The sequence below is a fragment of the Pongo abelii genome, chromosome 12 (assembly GCF_028885655.2).
Source record: "Pongo abelii isolate AG06213 chromosome 12, NHGRI_mPonAbe1-v2.0_pri, whole genome shotgun sequence".
Lineage (NCBI taxonomy): Eukaryota > Metazoa > Chordata > Mammalia > Primates > Hominidae > Pongo > Pongo abelii.
In genome coordinates, this window is record NC_071997.2 from 84,117,767 (window position 1) to 84,138,190 (window position 20,424).

A 20,424-nucleotide genomic window follows, 5' to 3' on the forward strand; every position below is an offset into this window, starting at 1 on the left:
TCCCCATTGTAATCTGAATAAATGACTCCTGTAAGTATTTGTACTCCTTTTAAATTTAAACTAGACCTTCCTAGAAGTAATCCTACCGTCCCCAGTGGCAAGGGTCCACAGACTCCTGTTGGGACCTTTTGCGGGGTTTCCCCAGGCAGAAGGCTCACAGCTTTTGTGTAGCATAAATCTACTGCAGCACTACCAGCTGTGTCAGGGGACAGACATTGTACAGGGGTGAGGGAATGGCCTGAGCCGGAAATGCCCCGGTTTGGAACGAGGCATGGGATGGGCCTCTCATGGCATTTCCCGAAATCAGGTTCCCTTCTTTATCAAACTTAGAATGACACTGACTAGCCCAATGTTTCCTTTTTTACATTGTGGACATATTTCAGGCTCAGCAGTTTTCTTTTTTCCCCTATCTGGTGGCCTGACTCGCTGATTTTTTCTACATTCTTTTTTAGCATGACCATGCTTCTCACAGTTAAAACAAGTTCCAGGAAACGGAGTATTTCCTTCGTCTACTCTCAGTCCTGCCATTGCCTGGGCTAGCAGAGTGGCCTTATGCAGATTATCTCTGATACCATCACAGGCCTTGATATAATCAACTAAATGTGCTTTCCCTCTAATAGGTTGCACAGCAGCCTGGCAATCAGGATTAGCATTGTCGAAAGCTAATAACCGCAACACTATATCCTGAGCAGCCAAATCTACAATCACTTTTATTTTATTTTATTTTTTTGAGACAGAGTCTCACTCTGTTGCCCAGGCTGGAGTGCCGTGGCATGATCCCGGCTCACTGCAAGCTCCGCCTCCTGGTTTCATGCCATTCTCCTGCCTCAGCCTCCCCAGTAGCTGGGACTACAGGCGCCCGCCACCACGCCCAGCTAATTTTTTTTTGTATTTTTAGTAGAGATGGGCTTTCACCATGTTAGCCAGGATGGTCTTGATCTTCTGACCTTGTGATCTGCCCATCTTGGCCTCCCAAAGTGCTGGGATTATGGGTGTGAGCCACTGAGCCCACATGCTGCCTGCAATCACCTTTTTGAGAGACTCCTGTAACCAAGCTAATTTAAAAGGAAAAAGCTCAAATGTAGCTATAATATTTCCCTGTTGATTTGGGGGGTGTATTCTAACAGGGAACTGCCAAACCTTTAAATCACCCCTTCTTCTAGCTTGCTAGATTCCTGCCTGAATAGAACTGAGAGTGGTTGCTCGAGGTGCTGCTCCAACAGTCACTGGAGCAACTACTTTTCGCCCAGTGTCCTCTGGAAAAGAAAGATCTGGAGGGTCAGGCCACTCTTTTTCTTCAAAATAAGGAGGGGGTGCAGAAGAGTAGGGATGAACCTCTCCCTCCTTTGCCGCTTTACCTTTAGCTGGCAAACAAACCTGCTCTGTTACTTCGTTATACTCTCCTTCCTCCTCATCATCAGTGTGAAAATGTTCCAAGGTGGAACGAACCAGAGCCCACACTTGTCCCATTGTTACCTTGATGCTTCCGAGCTCCCCTTGATGCTTCCGAGCTCCCCTTCTTACTCACCAAGGGGATTGCTTTAAGAGTACTCGAGTGTCCTCCAGCTTAGTTCCACGTTCTCCAACTGTTGCTCCAGCGACCCTTCAACCTGGGTTCGAGCCCCACGTATGGACGCCACTTGCCGAGACCAGCTCAGTCAGGGAGACCCTAACCCAGCAGCACTAGAGGAATTAAAGACACACACATGGAAATATAGCATGTGGAGTGGGAAATAAGGGGTCTCACAGCCTTCAGAGCTGAGAGCCCCAACAGAGATTTACCCGCATATTTATTGACAGCAAGCCAGTGATAAGTATTGTTTCTATAGATTAACTAAAAGCATTTCTTAGGGGAAATAAAGGGATGGGCTAAAACAAAGGGATGGGTCTGTCTAGTTATCTGCAGCAGGAACATGTCCTTAAGGCACAGATCGCTCATTCTATTCTTTGCGGTTCAGGAACGCCTTTAAGTGGTTTTCTGCCCTGGATGGGCCAGGTGTTCCTTGCCCTCATTCCAGTAAACCCACAACCTTCAGTGTGGGCGTCATGGCCATCACGAACATGTCACAGTGCTGCAGAGATTTTGTTTATGGCCAGATTTGGGGGCCTGTTCCCAACATTCTTCTTCTTGCCTCTGTTGATATGGTGAATTACAATGATGATTTTTAGTATTGAACCACTCCTAGGGCCAGCCCCATTGGTTATTGTCTCTTTTTTATATTACTGAATTTTATTTGATTATATTTTGTTAAGAATTTTTGTGTCTATATTCATGACGAATATTGGTCTGTATTTTTTGGTAATGTCTTTTTTTTTTTTTTCCCTGTGAGACTGAGTCTCACTCTATCGCCCAGGCTAGAGTGCAGTGGCGCGTTCTCGGCTCACTACAGCCTCTGCCTCCCAGGTTCAAATGATTCTCCTGCCTCAGCCTCCCAAGTACCTAGAATTACAGGCACGTGCCACCACACTTGGCTAATTTTTGTATTTTTAGTAGGGATGGGGTTTCACCACATTAGTCAGGCTAGTCTTGAACTCCTGACCTCAAGTAATCCACCCGCCTTGACCTCCCAAAGTGCTGGGATTACAGGCATGAGCCACTGCACCCAGCAGGTAATGTCTTTACTCAGTTTTAGTATTAGGTTAATGCTAAACCTATAGCCTCATAAAGCAAGTTATGAAATATTTTCTTGTCTTCTTTTTTTTATTGCTTTTAAGGAGTTTGGGTATAATGGTATTATTTCTTCCTTAAATAATAAATATAATTCATGTGAAGCCATGTGGACTTGGAGTTTGCTTTCAGTTTTTTTTTTACTAGACTTTTTAAAGAGTCATTTTAGAGTTAAAAAAATTGAGCAAATAATACAGATACTTTCCACATACCCTCTGCCCTGCACAGTTTTCCCTGCTGCTAACCTCTTACACTAGTATGGTACATTTGTTACAATTAATGAACTGCTATTGATACATTATTATTAACACAAGTTTATACTTTATTTAGATATTCTTAGTTTTTAACCTAATACCATTTTTCTATTCCAGGACCCCATTCAGGATGCATCCCATTTAGTTGCTGTGTCTCTTTAGGGTCCTTTTGGTTATGAAAGTTTCTCAGACTTTGATTGTTTTCAATGATCTTGACAGATTTGAGGAATACTGGTCAGGCTTGTTGTAGGATGCCAAACTACTAGAATTTGTCTGATTTCTTTTTAAAAATTAGGCTATGAGTTTTGGGAGGCAGATCACAGAGGGAAAGTCCATTTCTATATAATATCACGAACACATGCTATCAACGTCAGTCATGACTGCTGATGTTGACCTAGGATGCCTGACTGAAGTAGTGTCTGTCAGGTTTCTCCACCGTGAAGGTACTACCCGCATCACTGTCCCTTCCACACTAAACTCTGGAAGGAAGCCCTTATGCAAGCCCACATTTAAGAAATGGGAAGTTATGCTTCCTCCTTTAGGGTGGAGTAGCTGCATAATTTATGTGGAATTCTTCTGCATGGGAGATTTGTCTCTTTTCCCTCATGTATTAACATAATCAATCATTTATTTATATCAGTATGGACTCATAGATGTTTATTTTATACATTAAGATATTAAGAGTACAATTGTTTTGTTTTTTGTTTTTGAGATGGAATCTTGCTCTGTAGCCCAGGCTGGAGTGCAGTGGCGTGATCTCGGCTCACTGCAACCCCTGGTTCAAGCAATTCTCTTGCCTCAGCCTCCTGAGTAGCAGGGATTACAGGCGCGCGCCACCATGCCCAGCTAATTTTTGTGTTTTTAGCAGAGACGGGGTTTCACCATGTTGGCCAGGATGGTCTTGAACTCCTGACCTCGTGATCTGCCCTCCTCAGCCTCCCAAAGTGCTGGGATTACAGGTGTGAGCCACCGCACCTGGCCAAGACTACATTTTTATTTTGGTGCTCATATTGTTCTAGCTTTGGCCATTGGAAGTACTTTCAAGTCCCAGTTGTTTTAGGTTTTGCTTTTTAATTAATAGACTTTATTTTTTTAGAGGAGTTTTAGGTGTACAGAAAAATTGGGTGGAAAGTACCAAGAGGTCTCTTATACCCTCCTTTGTGCCCCCTACCACAGCCCCAGTTTCTCCTATTATTAATGTCTTGCATTAGTGTGGTACACTTATTACAATGGACGAGCCAATATTAATACATCACTAGTAACTAAAATCCATAGTTTACATTAGGGTTCACTCTGTCTGGTTTTAATTTCTGTGGGTTTTGACAAATGTATGATGATATATATACACCATTACAGTATCATGAAGGATAGTTTTACCGCCCTGAAAAGCCCATACTCCCTCACAACCCCTGGTAACTACCGATCTTTTTACTGTCTCCATAGTTTTGTTTTTTCTAGAATGTCATATACAGCCATGAGCTGCATAATGATGTTTCGGTCAAAGGCCAGGACAGACCACATAGACGACAGCGGTCCCATAAGATCATAATGAAGATGAAAAATTCCTATCACCTAGTGATTCCTTAGCCCTCATATTATCATAATATATTCTGTGTTTATGGTGATGCTGGTATAAACAAACCTACTGCACTACCAGTCATATAAAATATAGCACGTACAATAAGGTACAGTACAGGATACTTGAAAATAAATGACTATGCTATTGGTTTATGTATTTACTATACTTTTTACCATTATTTTACAGTATACTCCTATTAAACAAAAAGAAAAGCTAACTGTAAAACAAACTCAGGTCCTTCAGGAGATATTCCAGAAAAAGGCATTGCTATCATTGGAGATAATAGCGCCATACATATTATTGCCCCTGAAGACCTTCCAGTGGGACAAGATGTGGAGGTGGAAGACAGTAATACTGATGATCTTGACCCTGTGTGGGCCTAGGAAAATGTGTGTGTTTGTGTCTTAGTTTTTAAGAAAAATGTTTAAAAAGTAAAAAGAAAAATTTGAATAGAACAAAGCTTATAGGATATGAAGAAAAAATATTTTGGTACAGCTGTACAATGTGTTTGTGTTTTAAGCTGTGTTACTATAAAAGTCAAAAAGTTAAAAAAAATTTAAAGTTTATAAAGTTACTGTAAGCTAATGTTAATTTATTGTTGAAGAAAAAACTTTAAAATGAATTTAGTATAGCCTAAGAGTACAGTGTTTAAAAAGTCTACAGTAGTGTACAGTAATGTCCTAAGTCTTCACATTCACTCACCACTCACACTCACTGACTCACCCAGAGCAACTTCCAGTCCTGCAAGCTCCATTCATGGTAAGTGCCCTATACAGGTGTACTATTTTTTATCTTTTATGCTGTTTTTACTGTAGCTTTTCTATGTTTAGATATGGTTAAGATACACAAATACCATTGCATTACCACTGTCTACAGTATTTGGGACAGTAAGATGTTGCATAGATTTGTAGCCTGAGCTATAGGCTATCTACTATATAGTCTAGTTGTGTAGTAGGCCATACCATCTAAGTTTCTTTAAGTACACCCTATGATGTTCCCACAATAAGAAAACTGCCTGATACTTTTCTCAGAAGGTATTCCTGTTGCTAAGCGATACAAGATTGTAGTTGGAATCACAGAAATGAGCCTTCTAAGGCTCAGTAAGTGAACCTTTCAACTAAGTCAAAGATTGGCTTCTTTCACTTAGTAATATGTGTTTAAATTTCCATCATAGCTTGAAATCTCTTTTGTTTTTGTTTTTTATTTGTGGTAACATATATATAACATTTACTATTTTCGTGCGTACAGTTCAATAGTGTTAAGTACATTCACACTGTTGTGAAAACAATCTCTAGAACTCTTTCATTTTGCAAAACACAAATTCCATGCCCTATTAAACAACTTCCTATTCCCCTGTTCTTCCAGCCCCTGGCAAACATTTCTATTTTGTCTCTATCAGTTTGACTACTGTAGGTACCATACAGTATTCTTTTTCTGACTGGCTTATTTCACTTAGAATAATGTCCTCAAGTTTCATCCATGTTGTAGCTTGCGTCAAAATTCCCTTCCCTTTTGAAGTGAAATAATAATCCATTGTCTGTATGTGCCATATTTTACTCATTCATCGATCGATCAACATTTGTGAACCTTCCACCTTTTGGCTATTGTGAATAATGCTGCTCTAAACATGGGTAGACAAATATCTCTTTGAGAACCTGCTTTCAATTCTTTTGGGTATGTGCCCAGAAGTAAAATTGCTGGTCTATTTTTAATTTCTTGAGGAACTTCCATACTGCTTTTCAGTGACTGCACTATTTTGAATTCCATACTGCTTTCCATAGTGGCTACACAAGTGTTCCAATCCTTGCCAACACTCGTCACTTAGTTTTGGTGGTGTTTTTAACCTTTTAATAGTAGCCATTCTAATGGATATGAGGTGGTATCTCATTGTGATTTTTATTTGCATTTCCCTAGTAATTAGTGATGTTGAGGATATTTTCATGTTCTTTTTGGCCATTTGTGTATCTTCTTTGGGATGTCGATAGCTTTTTAAAAAAATTGCTGTATAATAGTCTGCTGTCTGGATGTACCAGTTTATACATTTGCCTACTGACAGACATCTTATTTGCTTCCAAGTTTTGGCAATTATGAACAATGCTGCTATAACAATTGTGTGCAGGTTTTTGTTTAGACATGTTTTCAATTCATTTGGGTAAATATCAATGACTGTGATCTGTTTATCTTTTCTGGTGAGGTGTCCGTTCAGGTATTTAACCCATTTTTAGATTGGGTTTTCTTATTGTTGCATTTTAATTCACCGAAGTTGTTGAACTTATTGGCATAAAGCTCTTGATGACTTTTTTTTTTTTTTGAGATGCAGTCTCACTCTGTTGTGTAGGCTGGAGTGCAGTGGTGAGATCTCAGGTCACTGCAACCTCCACCTCCTGGGTTCAAGCATTTCTCATGCCTCAGCCTCCTGGGTAGATGGGATTACAGGCGTTCACCACTATACCTGGCTAATTTTCGTATTTTTAGTAGAGATGGGGTTTCATTATGTTGGCCAGGCTCGTTTCATATTCTACTCCATTTTTCCCAGTTATATTTCAAAATATCTCAGATATATGTAAATTAATAGGAAAAGAAGTTTAACTTTAGGAAGATAGTAATTTAATTAATGTCGTTTTAGCTTTCAATAATTAACATCTAAAAACCATAAAAAAACTTTAAAAAAATTTTGAAATTAAACTGTATTTTTCATTTCCTTGACTCCAATTTGAATGGAAAGTGTGTGTAGAAGTATAGCCATCACATCTGCCCTACCACCCTTCTCCTGTCCCACCCTATCCTACAAAAGATCAGAGAAAGCACAAAAAATGTTATAAAACAAAATTTATTATGCAATACTTTCTCATAATGAATTGCATCTCTTTGGTAAAAATAAACTTTATAAACATTTTAATAATCAGAGATTAGATACAAAAACTAAGTATTTGTAAGTTGTTTTTAATATGAGCAAAGACTGGCAACTGAGAAGTGGTTCACTTGTGACTGGTCATCTATTGGCAGTTATAACTCAAACCGGGACAATTTTTATGCTACATCAGAAAAGAGGATAAGGAAACAGTTTGATAACAAATTTGTTGAATCAGAAAGCATTCTTACACTTTCATTTAAAAATAAATAATAGTTACAATCAATTGGCAATTATACATTTTTATACACTATATGATGGCAACATAATACTTTAAAATTAAGCACTTAGTTTAAGAAGAAATGTACAACGATTTAAAAAATAAGTTTTGACAATGGCACTGGCAGTTAGATGCAAAGAATACGTTTTAAGAAAAAAAAATGGCAGGTATAACATTAAAATACTCGAATTCGCCTTTCAATAAATATTTTTACTACATCATTAACATACTCAAGTAAACTTGGTTTAAATCAAAGCTTACACATTTCAAACTAAAAAAAAAAAATACAAGAAAACACCTGTAAGATATATGTAAACCAGAAAGCCTCAAAGTTTCTTAGATAAATGCTATGATCTTCACAAAAGGGTGTTAAGTTGTTGTAGTATTTAAGACAATGGTCTTTACAGCTTTGTGAAGTATTCACATCTGTTGCTTAAACTGCTGGGAAAGGCCTCCTGGTCTACCAAGACACATACATTCCCTCCTTAACACATTCTCTAGTTTGACTTTGTGCTAAAGTATATTTAACTGAACATCTAGTATGAGCCCTTTACATAATGCCTCAGAAAGTAGCAAAAAAAAAATATACATATACTAAACTTTACTATATACAAAGGAATCCAAGTTAAAAGAAGTCATGCTGGCTATGAGGACAGGAAAGGCTTGAAGGTGGAAAAAGGGAGGTGATCCACCTTTTCCATGAATTCAGGTAATCTGTTTTCTTTCTCTGAATTTGAAAAGTAAAATAATAACTGATTTAGTAATATATTGCACAAAAAAACTTCAAAAATATATATTCAAGAAACACTGATTCTGTTTGGGATGTGAAGATGAACAATTGTGTTGAATCAAAGCTTTTTACTAGGGATCTATTATAAACTGGAATCAGCTGCAACAAAACATATTCTTTTGACGTAAGGCAAATTATATGTTAGCTTATATCACAGTTTTAGGATATGTTGGAAAACATGTAACCTCCTTGGAGTTTCTAAGTTGACTTTATTACAGGAAAATTTGTATATTATAGGGAACACAATTTCCAGGCCATAGGACTTGGAATGACTCTACTTAATTGTGTGGTTATTAGTCATGTTTCTCAAAACACCTGAGGAATGAGAGCATACTCTCAATGGAAGTAGTAATTGGAGGACCATAATTTAAAAGGTTCTTCCCTTGAAAATAACTGACTTGGTATACTAGCAAGTGGAAGGTGATGCATTAAATTATGTTTAAGAAACTGTAAAATATTGTGTAACCTCTCCCTGTTAGCTTTCAGTGCACAAGTGTTTATCATCCTTGCTAGTGATGAATATTACTTAAACATTTAAATTCGTGGGAAGGGTGAATAAAAAGGAAGAGAAAAATCAAAAGATGTAAAGAATTACTGTTACATACATCAAGACAAAATAACTTTCAAGATCCCTATTAGAGCTAGAACTAACTCTGCTTCTCTTTCCTTTTCTTACAAAGAGTAATTATCTAATGGACAGAAACCAGATAGCACATTTGTGATACAGAATTTCAGCAGAACAAAATAAATTGGTGCCAGATCACTGAAACACTGTTCCTAAGGTCTATCCAGAGGCTATGGTAAATAACTTAAAAATAGTTATTAAAATGATGTATATAACCTTTTTATTATTTATACTGTGGTTAAAGCATTTTTGGGTTTTTGGTGTTTTATTCACTGTCTATAATAAAAGTTAACTTAATTTAGCCATTTTCTGTAGATCTGATCGATCCAAAGAAAAAAACCCAAATACCTCATCCTGCATGCTTAAGGGTTTTCATTATTAACAAATTTAAAAATTACTGTATTTTGACAGCAACAATTCATTAATGTGGCTATCCAGGTTAAATTAAATTTAACATGGAAACAGAACAGAGAACATTAATACTGTTATCCCTGACTAAAAGTCTTGTCAATTGAAAAAAAAGTTTTTAAAATCATTTTTCTCATTTGACAGTTGCCAAAATAAAAATTAAAAGTTAAATTGTCTCTTAAAAAATGCTGTATAATCATAGAAACAGCTGAAAGCAGCAAATCAGCATCATGACCTTGACTGTGCATGTGTGTGTATGTATGTGTACATATGTATACAATCTATCAGAATAATGAAAACAAGGTCATTGTCTATGACTTAGGATGTAGCATAAGACTGAACTTTCAGAAAGTTGCTTCCACCATTGTAAAAAAAAGATACAATGAATAAGTTTAGTTTAGCATCCTGTTGTTTCTGAATAATCTAATCAAATTATACAAATGATACTATGAAAAACTGTCTCATATAAGCAGACTGTTCAAATAGTTAAGATACTTAGTCAAAGCACTTTTGGAGTAGTACCAGAAAATCTTTTTCTCATGGATCAATGGCACTATAGGTTATTACACTGCCTCCTCAAAAGGGTGTATTGCATAAGATCAAATTTAATATAAATTTTGAAATTCATGAAGGTATTGTGTCTGTAAAATTGCATTAAATCTGTTAAGATTTAATGTGGTATAGTTATGAATTTAATTCATACAAAGCTTGGACAGAAGTTTTTTCCTAAATGACCTACTTTATTTATGATAACATGCAATCAGTACTCAAAATGTTTCATTTCACTCCATTCAGTACTCTGGAGTACAGAATACAGTACATGTGGCAGGCAAATGAAAGATTCTCTTATTACAAGTGTGTCAAAATGGGTGTACTCCATAACACACTTAACTGGCTATATCCTCTCACTGGATAACTTATACTCAACAAAGGCAGCTAGTGGCTATAACTTAATGTTTGCAAAGCACTTTGGGAAAGAATAAAAGGCCCCAATAAATGCTATGCAGTATCTGTAAAGTAAAAACACTTCAAAGCTACCATTCTAATAGGAATTGGGAGTGTTCTTCGATGAAATGACATCACAAAATTGTCTTTTCTAAGTCTTAGAACTCTTTGTTGTATTCTCTACCTATGTAACCAAAAGAAACTTTCTAAACATCAGGATGTTTTTCAATTTATGTTTGTCTTTGCTCACACGACAACAAAACAAAATTAAAAACAAATTAAGACAAAGTAAAAAAATTTCAATCTTATGTTACCGGATTGTGTGTCAGGAGAGAAGTATATGAAAAATACATCAGCAAAATTTTTAGCTGGTTCAGTAACTATAGTTACAGATTGGAAAAGAAAATGAAAAAAATTTACAGAGTTGCCAAATCTTACATTCTGACATATTAACAGAAGAAAGGATTTTTGTCCCACAAGTTTAAGACAGAGGCTGGGGATTTTCTTATATAAAAATTTTCAAATCTTGGACACATTTATCACAAAAATTATGCTTTTAGGACTTCACATCATGTATTTCTGATCAGGCATGATCCTAACAGCAATTGTTTAATAAAAATTTAAAAAACCAAAAACCAAAAATGTTTTGAAAGAAATAAGTAATTAGTATCCCTTCCCTACCCTAAAACTAATGAAGTCCATTATGGCTTTGATATCCCTTGTAAAGAATTAAGTGAAAGAGTATTGCCACACTTTAAGTATTTCTATTTTTTCCGTTGCTTTTGATTTTGTGTCTTTGCAGTACTTATTAGGGAACCTAAACATGTACGAATTCCAGCAAGGTGGAGCAGAGATCCAGCTGCCTCTTTGAGCTCCTCATCAATTTCTTGACATGTTTGTTTTCGCATCTTTTTGCCTGACTGCCCTTTTTCAGAGATTTTTGCACAAGGCTGTGATGCATAGCCACTGTCTCCAAGAGGATCATCTTCATAATCAACGTCTGTATCTTCTTCACTGTGAAATCCTTCACTGCCATCACTTCCCACGTGACTATTCTTTGGGATAAATTCATATACCTCATCCACAGAAGACAGGGAAGACACGCTAGACCTGGATGCACAACGTTGTGCTGCCATGCTACTTGCACTGTAATTGTGATCTTCTTTTGGATCAATGCTGGTGGCTAAAGAATCACTCTCTTGCAATCGTACAGCACTGGGATGATGAAATGCATTGCCGTAACTCCTCTTTTTTTGCAATGCTGTTTTAAGAGGAAGAGGCTTCTCACCTGTGGAAAATAAAAGTTCCATCAATAGGTCAAATGTGTTTGGTGGCAAAAACAGACCAATTTTAAACTACTACATTACTCTTGAGCAACAAATGTTTTAGATTCATGATGCTTTGTAGATTTTTTATTTTTTTTACCCACATCACATCATTTTGCAAGCATTAATTTGAAACATTTAAAAACCATTTAACAATGTCTTGACTTTTCTATAGAATATATAATTATTTTGAATTGCTTACAAAGAATGCCTCAATATGAATGTACCACTGTTTAGCTAATCACTTCGGTGTTAATATTTAGGCTGTTTCCAATTTTTCATTAGTATAAATCATGCTGCAATACAAATCCTTCTGGATGCCTTTTCTTGAATATATGCAAGTAATTTTTAAAAAGAGATATGAAAAAATTGCTAAGGGATACATACATTTAAAATTATCATTGGTATTCTCAAATTGCCCTCCAAAATGGTTGTACCAATTTACTCCCAACAGTGTATGACAAAACGTATTCCCTACTTAACACCATTCTCAATTACTTAAATTTTTTATAATTTTATGGACAAAAAAGTTACCTCAATATTATTTCATTTTGTGTTTCCCGAATTTCTAAAGAAGTTACACATCTTTTCACATGTGTATTGCCCACATATATTTCCTCTTCTAAGATCCACCTAGTCATATATTTTGCTGACTTTTCGGTTGAACTGTTTTCTTATTTCTTACTTGTAGAATCCTTTTTATGTATGTACTTGATACTAATCTTTTGTTATACACAGAAAAAACATATATCTCCAGCATTTTATGTCACTTTTCTTAGATATATTTTGTTGTCAGAATGCTTTTTTTTTTTTTGGAGACAAAGTCTCACTCTGTCACTCAGGCTGGAGTGCAGTGGCATGCTCATGGCTCACTGCAACCTCCACCTCCCAGGTTCAAGCAATTCTCCCACCTCAGCCTCTTGAGTAGCTGGGACTACAGGCATGTACCACCACATCTGGCTAATTTTTGTATTTCTTGTAGAGATGGAGTTTTGCCATGTTGCCCAGGCTGGTCTGGAACTCCTGGTCTCAAGTGATCCACCTGCCTTGTCCTCCCAAAAGTGCTAGGATTACAGACGTGAGCCACCATGACTGACCAGAATGCTAAAATCTTGATGTTTTATTAAATTTACCCATTTTTTTCCTTCAGGGATTCTGCATTTTGTATCTTAAAGAAAGCTTTTCCTAGTCCAAGTTCATAAATATACTTTATACTTACTATATTTTCTTGTTTATAGTTTTCATTTTTACTTTTAGCTCTTCGAGCTCATTTTCTAAATATATTTTTCTTCATTTCTTGGTCAATGTAAGAAAAATCACAGCATTAACTTCAATCTCTCAATTGCTCACATAAATTAATGACAGTATAATAAAACAGAAACTGAGTTACTCAGATCAAAATACAATTTGGTTGGAAAGAAGTAATTTTGTCTGTAATAGTTATTTTATAGTCTAGGTTAAATTTGAAAAGGCACTAAATTTTTTTTTTTTTAAAAAGGCATGATTACTTACATTCTAAAATTCCTTGTTCTATAGAAGTATTTAAAAGCATCATTGCAGCAGCAGCATCAATATCAGATTCTGAAAAGGGAAAAAGTAATAATATTAATGTTCTTTATAAAGGAGAGGCTATTGTAAGTATTTGCATGCCCCCGAAGATAACCAGTGTTACAATTTTGGTGTATATTCGAAGAAAGCATAAACATACATCAAACAAAAATCAGATATTATATATTATTCTGAAGTCTGATTTTGTTCACTTAAAATCACGAAACAGTTTTGTGAACAATACTGTGTAAAAGAGATGGAAAGATACCAGAAATAATGCAAGTTCTCTTCAATTATTCACAATGAAAACGAAAACTTAAACTGTATTTCAGTAAGGTTTCCCCTTAAACAGACTAAATTAGCTAAGAATGTACATCGTTACTCCTTTTTTTTTTTTTGCATTTTTACTTGAATACTATCATTACCTATGCATATCTGCAGTTATGAAGCACTATGTTAATTACATGCCAGTTGCAGGAGATAAAAATATGTAATTTGTCAGTCTAGGTCATGTAAACCTATAAATGCTAAGTGAATAATTATGCAGAAACAAAAATAATTAGTATTGTTTTTAGTCATGATTATACACAAGCCTACAAGTACAACAAATTTATATAATATTCATGAAGTCAAATGGATACTCCATTATAAATGGGCTTTAAAAGACTGGCAAAATCAGCAGGTTCTACAACAGATAAAGTTATGCTCTCATATCTACTTATATTTACTGCTGTAAGTTCTTCATCTTGGTGATATATTAGTCTGAATAACTAAAGAAAAGTAAAATGGTATAATCTAAATTACACCATTAATAATTAGAAAAGTTAGAAAATGTTTATAAATTTTAGCTTACAAAAAGACATTTAAAATAAGACTCAGATATGAAATTTCTAATCTATATCTCAAAGGTGGAAATTTTTATTACCATAAAGATTTCCTATTTACTTTCAATGTCTAATTTAAAAGTCATTGTAGATAATAAAGCCATGAAGATACTGACTTGTTTTCTCTCCAACTAGACCATAAACTCTCTTAAGGTAGGAAATGCTATTGTTATTGATAACACTAACAGACTTAAGTAAATCAGATGCTGGCCACTATGAGACAGCACATAATACTATACCTCTTTTCCCCCAAGTAAAATGTGACCTCATGATCCACAGCTAATATCTTACTGAATGGGGAAAAGCTGAAAGCGTTTCCTGTAAGAACTGAAACAAGCAAAGGATGCTCACTCTCACCACTCTTAGTCAACATAGTACTGGAAGCCCTAGCCAGAGCAATTAGGTAAGAGAAAGAAATAAAAGGCATCTATGTTGGAAGAGAGGAAGTCAAATGTCCCTGTTTGCAGACAATGGGCTCTTATATATAGAAAAAACTAAAGATTCTACCAAAAAACTCTTAGAACTGATAAAGTCAGTAAAGTCGCAAGATACAAAATTAATACACAAAAGTCAGTAATATTTCTATACACAAAACAACAAACTAGCTGAAAAAGAAATCAAGATGGCAATCTCATTCACAATAGCTACAAAAAATAAAATTAAAATGCCTACAAAAAAGTTGAAGACAATACAAATAGACATCCCATATTCATGGATAGGGAAAATTAGTATTGTTAAAATGACAATACTACCCCCAAAGCAATCTATAAATTCTATCAAAATACCAGTGATATCCTTCACAGAAATATAAAATAATCCTGAAAGCTGTATGGAACTACAAAAGACCCCAAATAGGCAGAACAATCTTGAGCAAAAAGAACAAAACTGGAGGCAAAATACGAACAGACCTCAAAATATACTACAAAGTTGTAGTAACCAAAAAAAGCAAGGTACTGGCATAAAAATAAGATACATAGACCAATGGAACAGAATAGAGAACCTGGACATTAATTCACATATTTACAGCCAACTAATTTTTTTTTAATTTTTATTTATTTATTTATTTATTTTGGAGACAGAGTCTTGCTCTGTCACCCAGGCTGGAGGGCAGAGGAGTGTTCTCAGGTCACTGTAACCTCCATCTCCCAGGTTCAAGCGATTCTTGTGCTCAGCCTCCTGAACAGCTAGGATTACAGAGGCGTGCCACCACACTCGGCTAATTTTTGAGTTTTTAGTAGAGATGGAATTTCACCATGTTGGCCAGGCTGGTCTCAAACTCCTGGCCTCAAGTGATCTGCCTGCCTCGGCCTCCCAAAGTCCTGGGATTACAGGCATGAGCCACCACGCCCACCCCAGTGGACTGACTTTTGACAAAGGTGCCAAGAACACTAACTGGGGGAAAGACAGTTTCTTCAATAAATGATACAAAGGAAATCGGATATATATCTACACGCAGAAGAATGAAACGAGACTCCCATTGTCACCCTATACAAAAATCAGCTCAAAATGGATCAAAGACCTAAATGTAAGAACTGAAACAATAAAACTACCAGGAGAAAACAAAGATGAACACTTCAGGACATTGGTCTGGGAAAAGATTTTATGAATGAGACCTCAAAAACATAGGTAACCAAAGCAAAAATAAACGGAATTATATCAAACTAAAAAGCTTCTGCACAGCAAAGAAACAATCAACAGTGAAATGACAACCTACAGAATGAATAAAATACATGCAAACTACTCATCTGACAGGGGATTAACATCTACAATATAAATGGAACTCAAGCATCTCAACAGGAAAACAAACAAACCAAAATCCTCTAATTTAAAAATGGGCAAATGATCAGAACAGACATTGCTCAAAAGAAGACATACAAATGGCCAAGAAATTTAAAAAAAATTAAGAGGAAAGGGAAATAGAGTGTTGGGGAAAGTGGTTACAATTTTAAATATAGAGGTCAGAGAAATCCTGAAGGAGAAGGCAGGCTACAGTTGGGCAAAGACCTCAGGGAGGGAAAGAATGATATCTGAGGGAAAAGAGTATTGGGCAGAAAGAAGAGCAAGTACAAAGGATTTGAATCAATGATGCCCACATGCCACATCCAAGAGGCTAGCAAAAACAATGACCTCTCCAATTCCTGTCTTTTAGGATGAAGGCTGAGACAATTCTTTTTGAGCTCAGTATTCTAACACGTCTGAAGAAGAAAAGATGCAGGCGCTAGCCCATATTGTGTCTCTGTTTGAGTTGGAAAAAAGGCAAATCTTCCTCCAGGTGAATGGTTCCCTATTCAAGGCACACAGCTAGAAGAATGGAATGTGGGCTGAATTTCAGGCCCCACTCACTGCCTTAAGCCAAGTGGACTTGCAGAGGGCACAACTTGCATGGCATTATGCAAAAGCCCCAACAGAGAGATTACTTCTCCATTAACTAATTTTTCTTTTTTCTTTTCTTTTTTTTGAGATACAAGGTCTCCCTCTGTCACCCAGGCTGGAGTGCAGTGACACAATTATGGCTCACTGTAGCCTCAACCTCCCAGGCTCAAATGATCCCTCTACCTTAGCTTCCCAAGTAGCTGGGACGACAGGCATGTACCACTGCACCTGGCTAATTTTTATTTTTATTTTTTGTAGAGATACGGTTTTACTGTGTTGCCTGAGCTCAAGTGATCCTCCCGCCTCAGGTTCCCAAAGTGCTGGGATTACAGGTGTGAGCCACTGTGCCCAGCCTAATTTTTCTTTTTAATAAAAAGGATCTACCTTGTTTCCAATTTTATAAAAGAGGAAGGTGATGGCAAAATAATCTAACGAGGAAATGCATTATAATGAGAAACCGATTACAGAAACTTTGTCCTATAAATGAAGCACCTATAAAATCTACTTACTAAAAAATTAGTATATCTCTAACTTGACTTCTTTTTTTTGAGATGGAGTTTCACTCTTGTCGTCCAGGCTGGAGTGCAATGGCGCCATCTCGGCTTACTGCAACCTCCGCCTCCTGGGTTCAAGTGATTCTACTGCCTCAGCCTCCTGAGTAGCTGGGATTACAGGCACTTGCCACCACACCCAGCTAATTTTTGTATTTTTAGTAGAGATGGGGTTTCATCATGTTGGTCAGGCTGGTCTCAAACTCCTGACCTCAGATGATCCACCCGCCTTGGCTTGGCCTCCCAAAGTGCTGGGATTACAGGGTGAGCCCCCCGCCTGGCCTAACTTGACTTCTTTTAACAAACATCCATTATGATTCAAGGAACATTATTTTGAAACATAACACCTAAAACTGGTAAGAGGCTTATCCTGATAACATAAGAAAGTTACATGAACACCATTTCTGAATATTGTAAAGTGATAACAAAATTAAGTACTGTTTCTATAACAGCAGAACGGTAGGAAAAATACTCCTTAAATAGATTTATTTATTATAGATAACTTACTATAGCCAAATTAACTTGAAATCTCCAACATGAAATTAACTTTGTGAAACCAAATACTTCTTTGCAAAAGGATTTTGCCTGTATCTTATTTGTTTAAAACATTTATAAGTATGCTTCCTGCAATGCCTTGCCAATTAACTGTGAAAAAAAGTTTAACTTCAACATTAAAAATAAGCAATGAATGACCCAAAACACCATCATAATTGAGAACACCTGATTATCAATGATTTGTCCAAGGTACAATCTTGAACTTCGTGGAACAAAAGCCATAAAAATTCTCTGGGTAGAACTTACAATTTTTAATTATAGTACCCAATCTATTTTTGTTGATTGGTTCGTTATTTATCAACAGGGTCTCACTCTGTTGTCCAGGCTGGAGTGCAATGGTGCAATCATGGCTCACTGCAACCTTCACCTCCCAGGTTCAAGTGATCTGCCCACCTCAGCCTCTCGTGTAGCTGGAACCACAGGTGTGCACCACCACACCCGGCTAATTTTTGTATTTTTGGTAGAGATGGGGTTTCAACATGTTGCCCAGGCTGGTCTTGAACTCCTGAGGGATCCGTCTCGGCCTCCCAAAGTGCTGGGATTATGAGCATGAACCACCGTGTTCAGCCAATTTTGCTACTAAATTTAAACTGAAGACTCATTTGTTTATTGTCACATTTGAAAACACTTCATAATGGTATTTTTTCATTGATAAAGTACTTTATGATATTTTAAAGGTGGCTCTGTTTTTAAAAACAGTAACACTATTAGCTAAATTATCTAACATATCCAGTTCATAAGGAACCAAAATTTGATAGTTTCAAACATGCTACTGATTTCATAACTGGTTCAAACAAAACCGTGTCAAAACCGTGAATTTGGCTAAGCGTGGTGGCTCATGCCTGTAATCCCAGCACTTTGGGAGGCCGAGGTGGGTGGATCACTTGAGGTCAGGAGCTCGAGACCAGCCTGGCCAATATGGTGAAACCCCGTCTCTACTAAAAATACAAAAATTAGCCGGGTGAGGTCGTAAGCGTCTATAATCCCAGCTACTTGGGACGCTGAGGCAGGAGAATTGCTTGAACCCAGGAGGTGGAGGTTACAGTGAGCAGAGATCATGCCACTGCACTTGCAGCCTGGGTGACAGAGCGAGACACCATTTCAAAAAACCAAAAATAAACAACAATTTAAAAAACCTGTTTATTTGTGCCTGTTGGTTTTTATTTCCTTAACCTTGATGTTGGGAAATTATTAAAAATAATTAAAAACAATTCAAAGACTCTAGTTTTAGCCATACGAGAGTAAGGTTATAAGTCGAGCATATTTCTGTTGTTTGATTCTCAGTCCATTTGTGTAAGGAATGATATGAGAACTATAGAAATAATTCAAATGGTATAAGCTTTGTAGTAACTACAAAAGGATTTATTGTCTCTATCAAAACTAATATATACATTTGCAGAGCATCCAGATGGAGAAGCTGTCTCTTGTAATTCTCTGAAGTAAAAGAATAGTTTCAATAAATTACCAACACTTTAAGCTGTCTGGACCACTGGTTTAGTTTCATTTCAATAAGACACAAATCTTAGATTTACATGTAGCCCTAACATCACCATCAACTACCTTAATTTTGTATCTCTTTGTAGTATACCAGGTGCTTTTAGCAGTTAGTATAACTACTAAAATTCACTAACTGGAATGTGAGTTCCATTTTTGTCTGCTTTGTTCACTGATGTACCTTGGTGTCTAGAACAGCTCAGTAATATTTTTAAACAGGTGAATTTACTCTAAATACACACCAAACCAAACTATTGGCCAAAAAATATTTTGTTCTGCTATCTCAGTAAGAGAATCCTGTGTCTCCTGCTATCTATTATACAATGCCATAACACTGATATTGTCACATAAAATTAGTCATTGTAAGTTGATCAAGAGACAACAAACACACTGCTGCACCTGTTTAGGCTGATAACAGTTTCTGGAGTTCTAAGCCTAATCTCTCCCCTCAGTTTTCCATGTCTAAAGGTAGATCTAATGTAATGATCAGTAAAGATGATTCTATGAAGTGTTAGATGAATATGTAAGTTTTAATATTGGAGGCCAACGATAATACCTAAGTGATCTTTATAAAACATAAAACTGACAATGTCACTTCACTATTTAAAGTTCTTCAGCAGGTCTCCCAGTGCCACTTATCTAGTAGGAGTCAGGCTTTGAAATTAGAATTATTCAATCTGAATCCTTCTTTGCCACTTACTAGCTGTGTGACCTTGAGAAGTTAATCTCCCCAAACTTCAGTTTGCTTATCTGTAAAAGAGGGGCAGCAATACCTCAGAGGGTTGTTTTAAGGATTAAATTAGATAATGCATGCAAAGTATCAAGTAAGCAACTTAAGGCTTATTAATTGTTCTAGGCAGAGGAGGATGTTCAAAGTCCTTATTATGCTAAATAAGCTCTTAAACTTCTGCTACATTTGCCTTGCCCACGCAAATGACCACATCTACCTGGTCTATATCAACATGCCAGACAGATTCCTAGCAACTGCCAGACAACTTTCTCTATTGTTATGATTCTCTCTGCCAAGGAGAACTTTTGTTCCACAAAATTTGAGGTTGTACCTTGGACAAATCGTTGATAATCAGGTGTTCTCCACCTTTTTTTTTTTTTTTTTTTTTGGAGTCTCACTCTGTCACCTAGGCTGGAGTGCAGTGGCGCGATCTCAGCTCACTGCAATCTCCACCTCCCGAGTTCAAGTGATTCTCCTGCCTCAGCCTCCCGAGTAGCGGGGATTACAGGCATGTGCCACCACATACCCAGCTGATCTTTGTATTTTTAGTAGAGATAGGGTTTC

General features: G+C 36.6%; 1 protein-coding gene across 10 annotated transcripts in view; it reads right to left on the reverse strand.

Moving 5' to 3' along the window:
* Positions 1 to 7,315: 7,315 nt before the first annotated feature.
* FOXN2 (forkhead box N2) overlaps positions 7,316 to 20,424 on the reverse strand; it is a 65,087-nt gene continuing 51,978 nt past the window's right edge. For all 10 annotated transcript variants that reach the window (XM_054548205.1, XM_024242771.3, XM_024242773.3 and 7 more), the window contains 2 exons: positions 13,238 to 13,306; positions 7,316 to 11,688 (listed from right to left, as the gene is read on the reverse strand). In XM_054548205.1, coding sequence (XP_054404180.1) covers positions 11,165 to 11,688; positions 13,238 to 13,306 — 593 coding nt within the window. In that variant the 3' untranslated portion in view covers positions 7,316 to 11,164. The remainder of the gene's footprint in view (positions 11,689 to 13,237; positions 13,307 to 20,424) is intronic.